This window comes from Opisthorchis viverrini (genome assembly GCF_000715545.1).
Source record: "Opisthorchis viverrini unplaced genomic scaffold opera_v5_199, whole genome shotgun sequence".
NCBI classification, from domain to species: Eukaryota; Metazoa; Platyhelminthes; class Trematoda; order Opisthorchiida; family Opisthorchiidae; genus Opisthorchis; species Opisthorchis viverrini.
Window position 1 is genome coordinate 606603 of NW_008751857.1, and position 8661 is coordinate 615263.

General features: G+C 46.7%; 1 protein-coding gene across 1 annotated transcript in view; it reads left to right on the plus strand.

The window, feature by feature from the left end:
- Window positions 1–592: 592 nt before the first annotated feature.
- Window positions 593–8661, plus strand: part of T265_08093 (hypothetical protein) — a gene marked incomplete at both ends in the record, with an annotated part of 63017 nt that continues 54948 nt past the window's right edge. The window contains one exon of the mRNA XM_009173792.1: window positions 593–702. Coding sequence (XP_009172056.1) covers window positions 621–702 — 82 coding nt within the window. The remainder of the gene's footprint in view (window positions 703–8661) is intronic.

Genomic DNA, 8661 nt, shown 5'->3' on the forward strand with positions numbered 1-8661 from the left:
AGAGCGGTGTGGGAGAAATCCGTGTTGAACTGAAGATATCAGGAAGTAAGGTGACCTGGGATAGCTCGCTTCAGAATGCGTTCCATCACCTTGCACGGCACGCTAGTGAGGCTTATAGGCCTATAGCTTCCAGGCGATAGTCGGTCACCAGTTTCGTAGATTTGCGTGACAATCGCCTCCTTCCAAATAGAGGGAAGGCGGCCTTCGTCAAGCGACTGACAATATTGCGTTTTGTTGTGCGCGTGCTCAAACCTGAAGCCATTCTAATTTACTTTCATATTTTTGCAGCTCACCAAATTTCACTGCTCACTGGTGCAACCATACTTCTGGCGAAAAAGTCTCGTGAAATAATTTCCCAACCTCCATGAGCACCCGGGATGCCCAGCCGGGGTTCGAAAGTTTGGAGTGGTACTCTGAACTCAATTGTCTTGTTACCTTAGTCCATCAGGTTCACGCCATAGCTTTCGAACATTGAATTCCATTGTGTGAATACTGAGTGCCCTGCATTGAAGGTGAACAGCGCGCCAGTTCATTTAACGCCTCGTCTGTGGCGGGACTTTCGAAGATTTTGGCTGCAGAATGAATTGGAATGCATGAATTGGAATGCCTGTTAGGTAGAGATGGGTGGTCAACCATCGAAGGAACGTGTTAGGCGACTAGCTGTTGCCAAACAGGAAAGCGAAATATTCGGAACCACGCAGAGTAAGTCTCGATTGTCTCTGAACACGCACAATACGTCATTGAGTCTCCTTTTTCCAATTGGCTAATAGTACCAGAACCTGACCCACATTTAACCGGAGATGTCACCAAATGTGTGTTCAGTGAGGTACACCCTTTTTTCGCCTGTGCTAACGCATAACTTCCGCGCAAGCTCATTTGACTGGAATCCGGGACCAATCTGGGCTTGCGAATTGCGACCCCAAGGCAATAAGCCACTTCGCGACGTTCACTAAGTCCGGCGGTTAGCAGAATTTTTGAGAAGTAGTTTCCCAACCTGACGTTAGGCTTTTCAGCCCCGGGTTCGGGTGGCGCATGAGGAGGCCTTTCAGACGGGGATATACGCACAATTGATGCCGAGACCGTCACAGAATAGGGGGCGAAAAGTGGCGTCAACATTCCGTGTGACTTCTGGTGCGCCGCGAATATACTTGCGTCCGCAAAGCTTGAGAGATGTCTGTAGGGCTGGTTGCTTTTTTAATTAGGAACAGTAGACAGGGTCGATGCGCAACCTCTGTAATGTAGCTAAATAGGACTTGACTGAAAAGAGAAGGTTGTAGAGTCCCCTGATTAGTTCTGCAACCGTGCTATGAGATTTCCGTAGAAGTCTGCGAATTCTCGAAGGCTCGCGGGGTATCAGATATCCAACAGGGTGGGTTCAAATTTGAGAGGAGCGAAGGTCGCTCCGGTTACATCGCCCAAATGGTAGGTGTTTGTGCCCGGGCAACTTATAAACTCCCTCCATGCCTTATTGGGACATGAAACAGTCTTGGGGAGACCGTATAACCCTCAAAGGTTTTGACGACGGTAACTCGGAGTTGCGGCAGTTCGTTGATGAAGACAAAGTACAGCATCATAGCTACTGACACCGCAGCATCACTGATCAACACTGATGCTTCGCAACCGTACAACCGAGATTTGTATAAAAGCCCTATTGTAAAGGAAAGATTGAAACTAGGTGGGAATGGGACTTAATGGTAGCCTACCACAATTATTCAGAGTTCCCTGCGCCTGCGGACACCCATTCAAACAATCCCAATTCAATTCAATTTATCGGCTATAGACTGTTTACCATAAGCACATTGGTTCCAGCTGATACAGTTCCGATAACCGGAAAACGCGAAAGTGTAAGACATACAGCTAGCCTTGAGGTGATGACATTTTCGGTTAGTTTGGAAAGTGAGTAGCTACGCATTGAGGGCGATAGCATGAGCGATGCATGAGCACCACTGACTGCGCGATTGCCAGTGTCAATAGCCATTGGTGACTTAAGCCCCAAGGCCCTCATCCGGGGAAGTGGCAGTTGTCCACCCGACTAGTTAGTGTTTTCATACTTCGTTGCCAGTCCATACACTGTCCACCTCGTGGTCGGTCACACTTAGCAAAGGGTTGGACAGAGTTTGCTCTGCGAGGTAGGTGGTCTTCTGGCATGCAAAGTACGTCTCCGCCTGCGTAGCCTATGAAGCGTGGGTAATTCGTTCATCACGGGAGAATTCCTTTCCAAGACTTTCTGGCGTACCTTAGCATTGTTTATCTGAAGTTCCCACCAGACCCGACCAGTGCTTCGGAGAAACCGATAGTCAGACATTACCGTCTTCCGTGTGTCTTGTGTGTAGAGGCCACGCTTCTGGTCCATAAAGCAATATGGATCGCACCACCGCAGTGTAAACTCTTCCCTTGACAGACAAGCTTACGGCACCATTGGTGTCGGAGGTTGGCAAAAGCTAACCTGGCCTTCCAGATTCGAGAAGTAATCTCATCTCCAGCCAGACAACCGGAGCTTATGCAACTGCCCAGGTAAGCAAATTTATCTACCACGTCGATTGGATGACCTGCAAGCACGAGCTGTGGGTTAGATCCCACCCAGTCTTGTAGCAGCACTTTACACTTTACAGGTTTGAGAGGCATACCAAACCTTGGGGCAGAATCATTTAATTTACATAAAATCGTCTGCATTTGGAAAGGATATGAACCAAGAAGAGTGTTTGTGAGGGAACGTCCCGGGAGCATTTCGACTCTCCAGGTTTCAGAGGCAGGCAGAGAAATTTCAAGCAGCATGCCAATAACGAAGTTGAAGAGGAAAGATGAGAGAGGACAAACTTGTCTCTCCCCACTGGACGTAGTGAACTCAGGCGGAAGTTTTCCGTATACTCGTGCGCACGCACACGAGTTCGCATACACTACCCTCACAAGGGATATAAATTTGGAATGGACACCTTTGATCGCCAGACGGCCACAGTTTCTGACGCTCGACAAGATCAAAAGCAGCTTTCAAGTCAAGGAAGATGACCTGTGTGAGATGCCTGAAGACGCCGTTCAAGAGTTTATCAATCGGAGCGAAATCCAGCTTGATTCTCACGAATTTGTCCCTCCCGACAATTTATCAACCTGCGTAAAATAATGCCAGAGATTCTTAGACGCGACGGATACCAGACTGATACCACGTTGGTTTTCACATGACCTTCTTGTTTCCTTTTTGTAAACCCAGGTGACAGTCGAGGAGCTCCATTCGACCGGTATTCTATTTTCATCGGACTGTTCGATAGGACTCCGTCACCTTTGAAGAGCGTGGGATGCCGACTATCCGGGCCGGGTGCATTGTCGCGCTTCATGATTGACATCTCACGCTGGATTTCAGTTGCTTATGTTAGGTTGGTGTTAGTGTTCCATTCGGGTACGCTTGGTTCTTCCAGCGTTTGCGTTGAAAGAGAAGTGCTCAGCCAACCGCTCAAGATGGCGATTGAGGGAGTGAATTGCCCTTTGGTCTTTTTCGCATTTTGTTTCTGTTACGGTTCGATCACGCAGGGAGCAAACAATGAAATACGCAGACTGTGAGAATATTCTATCCCTAGCTATGTTGCTTGATCCAGACTCCTAGCACGGCGAATAGTAAGAAGGCGAAAAACCTCGGACACAAACTTTAATGATCCAACAACACGCGATCAACAGGTCAAATAAGTTGAGACAGGGCGCTGCTGTTGCCTGCAGGTTTCCCCATATGGGCCTTCGAAGTACACCAGCGTTCTCTCTCATTGTTCAAGCTCCTGATTATCCGGTGTTTGAGGGATCTGCGTGCGGCATCATGGTCGCTAGTTCCTGGTCTGACCTTTCTGGTTTCTTTAAGAGCTGCTTATCTCGAAGCTATTCATTGTTCTTTGAATTGAGTCAGAAGGGCTGGACAAACAGTTTTGAAAGCTGACAGCAATGATTCTTTAACTTGCCTCCATTCATCCTCCAAACAATCTTCGCCGTCCACATGACTGCGTTTCCAGTAGCTTTCTAGCCAGACACTCTTCAGCTACTGAAACTTGGCGAAGTTGAACGGGACTGCTCTCCTTTGGCTCACGTGATGCCGGCGGAAAGCGAAGTGCTAAACGAACCCGCACAATGTCGTGGTCAGAGTCAAGTTGTGTACCCCAGAAGGAACCACAATCCTTAACTGAGGCTCTCCATTAGTAACTGATAGCCATATGGTCCAATCGAGTCCACGATTGTCTTGTAGTAGGTGGCCTCCAAGTAACTCGATGTAAGCGTTTGTGTTGGGAGTTTGTACCAGCCAGGAGCAGACGATGATCTACACACACCTGAAGAAGCCGCTCCCCATTGTCTGCACACACAGCATTGACTCCAAATCTGCCACCTTACTGTGCTTTTTCTGGGCTTATTTGTCCAACTTGGGCACTCATATCACTCCGTATCACCAGGACTACTTTATCCGTCCTTCATGCTGACCGAAGGAGCCGTGACAGATCTTGATAAAACCCATCTGTCTCAGTCTGTTGGAGCGTATGCTGATAGAACTAATAAAAATCGTTTACTGCGTCGACCTGCATCGATCTTAATTGTGGCAGACAACCGCACAACGCACAGGCGACTGTTCACCGGGATTCAGTCCGGTGCAGGTTTTTTCGGGGACCCTGTCCCTCGTCTCTGACTCAAGAGTCTGAACCGCAAGGCAGTAGTTGTTAGGGTTTTCTTGGGGGACCCCTCCCGGAGCCAATGACGCAATAGTCCGACCCACTTAGCTGCAAAGGACCGGCCTTGTCCGGGGGCGCAGCGAGTAATTTATCACTTTCTCACTCCTAGTTCAGGCGCCTTTTGAGCAGTGCCAGACTCTTTGGTTTTAAAAGTATTTCGGCCGTATTGAATGATGCGTTGGCGGTCACGGTCAACCGTTCGACGGTCGGAGTGTGCAGTCTTTAGGACCGACCTTCTATACTCCGTCCCTCCTCAGGGGAAGGCAGCACCGCTACTTCCATAAATATGGTCATGTTGGTTGCCTGGGGGAAACGCCTTATCGTCTTCACACTCCTATCGCAGCGGACAGTACGACTTTACCCCTAGATGACCTCATACGATTACTCGCAGGCCGGGGGTTCGCTGTTCTTTGTCGGGTTGCTCCCGTTGGTCTTCCTGGCACGCTGGAAACTTTGCGAACTGAGTTCTAGCCTGTATAGCTCGCAGGGTAATTGCAGCACAAAAGCCTGACTGTTATGTTCGACCGTCACAACAAAGTGATTCAAACAATCTGGATAGAAACTTGATATTCAGGGATATGCTGCTTTGACGCCATAAACGCTTCACGTTAGTAGATGCGCCCTGTGCCTTAGACATTTGTGTATAAAATTCATCCGTCAACACAATCGGAGCTAATACAAGTTCCAAGATACGTAAAATGCCTCATAGCCCTGAATACCTCTCCTTTGATTGTTAGTGACATGCCAGTGAGCCTGACCTTCAAATTTGTGTGCAAAGTGTAGTTCGTCGGGCGGGATGACTTTCTTCTGTTAATCCAAAAACCTGCGCCTTTTCGAAAACGAGAACGAGATCGTCTGCATATTTCCGATCGGTAAGGTTTTCATCATCAGCTGTTTGAACTCCAGTATTCCGAAGATCTTTTAACGATCGTTTGACTATTTCTTCGGGGCGAGATAGCTCAGTGGTTAGATTCTGAAATTACTGACCGGAAGGTCCGTGTTCCGAATTTAAACTCTGTCTCTCGACTTCCCCTGTCTAGGTTTGGGCAACCTGGCAGTATGCTAGTCCTCGTGCCTCCTTCTGGTAGCATGGCAGTTAGACACCGAAAGGATGCTACAGCTAAACGATTTTTTTCGACCACATAATTGAATAGGAATGGAGGATTTTGACATCCTTGTCGGACACTGTTTTTTGTACATGAGCTTTTTGCAGAGCTCCCCGTATACTCTCACGCCCGGAATTTTGATAATATAATGAACGTACCATACTAACAAACTTCTGGGGCTTTCCTTGCTGAGCAAGAACAACAGGCTGATCACATTAATCAAACGCGCCTTGAAAATATGGGAATACTGCAGTTGTGGGTTTCTCATACATATGGCGTTTTTCTAGCACCTAACAATGTAAATAGTTGGTCAACACAACCCCCAACTACTGGAATCCTGCGGCTCTCGAATCGATGTTTCACGGGCTACAATAAGGTGACGAAGGGCAAGTGACGTCTCGTTACACCTGAAGTTAAGCTGATTCCTTTTTGTTTACCGCATCTACTACAGACTCCTTTTTTGAGAACGGGCACCGTTACCAGTTCTCATTTTCTTGGGCATTCTCCTTTTCATAAATGGAGGCAAATACGTCATACAGGCTTTGGCTGAATTAACATCTGACGGTGGAGCAGTTTAAATAGAACACAGAATGACAAATCCGTTCAACTTCGTCATCTAGCAACCTCTTGGTTGGGAAGGTGGATGGGAACTGAGGGGAGTGGGTCATTCAGTTCAACTAGCGTGCTTGTATCTTTGATTTTTTTCGGATATATAGTGCTCATTTACGTCAATTGATTTCTTTTTGACAACAAGTGAAGCTTGTTATCCTACTTACTTCGGGGTGCAAACATCAACAACAACCAAAATGGTGGCCTCGTAGCTTGAAGATTGGTTTCCGGATGCCCTAGTTTGCCAGCGCGTAGATATTTGGGCTAGAACGAATGCAAGACAAACGGAGTCGTCAGTCCGAAAGGCTGGGCTAACATTTCGGGATGTTGGTTAGAAAAAAAGTATGCGAACCGAACAGGGATGTAAGCAGTAGCCTATTTTTGCTAACCCGCCATGCTGTATCCATCGAGTAAGATGATCTATCTGATTACCGGAGGGATGGACGAATCGACGTGACGGACAGGCATCCAAAACCAATCGAAAGGCGTTACACCATGAGACCCGGAAAGTAATTTGGCTTATTTAGGTGCACAACAACGGGTAAGATGAGGCAGAATAGCAGGTCCGTAGTTCGCCCATAAGATCGAGCTCGAGGAAGTTAATAGTGTATTAAGGATTTTCATATCCAGAATTGTGTAGTTCACTCTGCGATTGGGACGTGCGAAACTACACAACGTCTGTGTTATACGAACCACTAATACCGTTCTGGAAGGACTCCAACATCAAACACTTGGAGTTGGACCCCTGATCTCCCATCCCTTTTTGATCGCTAGAGATTTGTTCTACTTTTTGATCGGTGAGATATTTGGATTAACCTCCATATGTTAGAGGTGAAGTTGACGAAAAGGGAGCGACATCTTACCCACTATTCACCTCTATAGAGGATTCCTCATTTCCCCGCACTTACACATAAATTCTGCGCTCATTTGTTTACTTAAGAAGTCCATTTATCACTTGAAGGAAAGGTGACGAAAAGTTGTTTGGGACATCAGGTACTGATCTTGTTCTACACAGGATATCACTTGCTGGAAACAACTAGCGCAACTCTAAAGCGGTCATCTCGCATAGATATCTGCAATTCTAGTCACCATCCGCAGCAAAATAGAATGACTTGGCGGTAATTTGCCCGGTCTGAGCAGCCATCTGTTCATAGAAACTAGATAGTGGTAGCTTACTGAAGACACCCTGGGTGATTTAGACAGTACTGATGTAATTAATCTCCGATGACAAGAATGATATGTTTTTCATGTTTGGTTTTTCTCACGGTGTCGTTTGTCTGACACCACTTCCGGGGTTGGGATTTGGCAGTAATAGTTTCCAGAAAAAACACCGCAACATCTTTTGCGGCGTTTAGTCTCACCTGATTCGTGTATCGAATTTAACATCAATCATCACACTACAGACTCAATCTTGTCTATTTGTGTACTTCTCAGGATATGTCAGGATATTGGATAGTTGTTTTTCGTAAATAATTCACTTAGTGACTAGTCTAAAGAGCATTTTGGATTATTTTAGAATCCCTGCGTAAAGGCGCTGAAACAATAAAGTCCGTTCAAATCACACACAGCTTTAGCACAATTTCCTTTTTAATGAGTTGTTGAATAAGACTGAAACTAACGCATTTAGGATGCCGTAATAGTAAGTACTTGCTTGATTTCCCGGAAATGCTCAGTGTGCCATACCCGAGTGTATATTCGTTTTGTGAAATCAAACGTCATGCAGCTCGACCTAAGTTGTGTTGTTCCGTACAATTAATGTCTGTGTTACAGCCCAATTATCCACGTCCAAGTTCCCTATTTCTTTGATGTTTGATGACCTGTGTAACAAGGCGGTGGAACATTCTGTTTGCAATTGCGCATACACCTTCCATACAGCCAGATGCGGCCTGAAAACCATGAGGAGAAATGCGAAGGGCCCAGGTTTTGGCTGTACAAGGGGTTAGGATAACCAGCTTTGCATGTATGTCGAAGTGGTAATTTACTGATATGGACACTGCTGCATGACAACAACTACTTGGAACCAAGGGTGGATGTCGGGTGACAGACAGGGAGAGATACACATTTGTCAGTGGTGCTGTCCTCGGCATATAATAGTAATAATAGTAGTAATTATAATCGTCCAGCGGCGAGCTGAACCACCCATCTGGTGCTCCGCACAAGTTCCAACCAGTACACAGGAGAGACTCGTTGGGTTCACGTGTGAGGAATGTTGCAAGTGCTGCAAATCGAAAACTGGCTTGGTAGCCCACCAT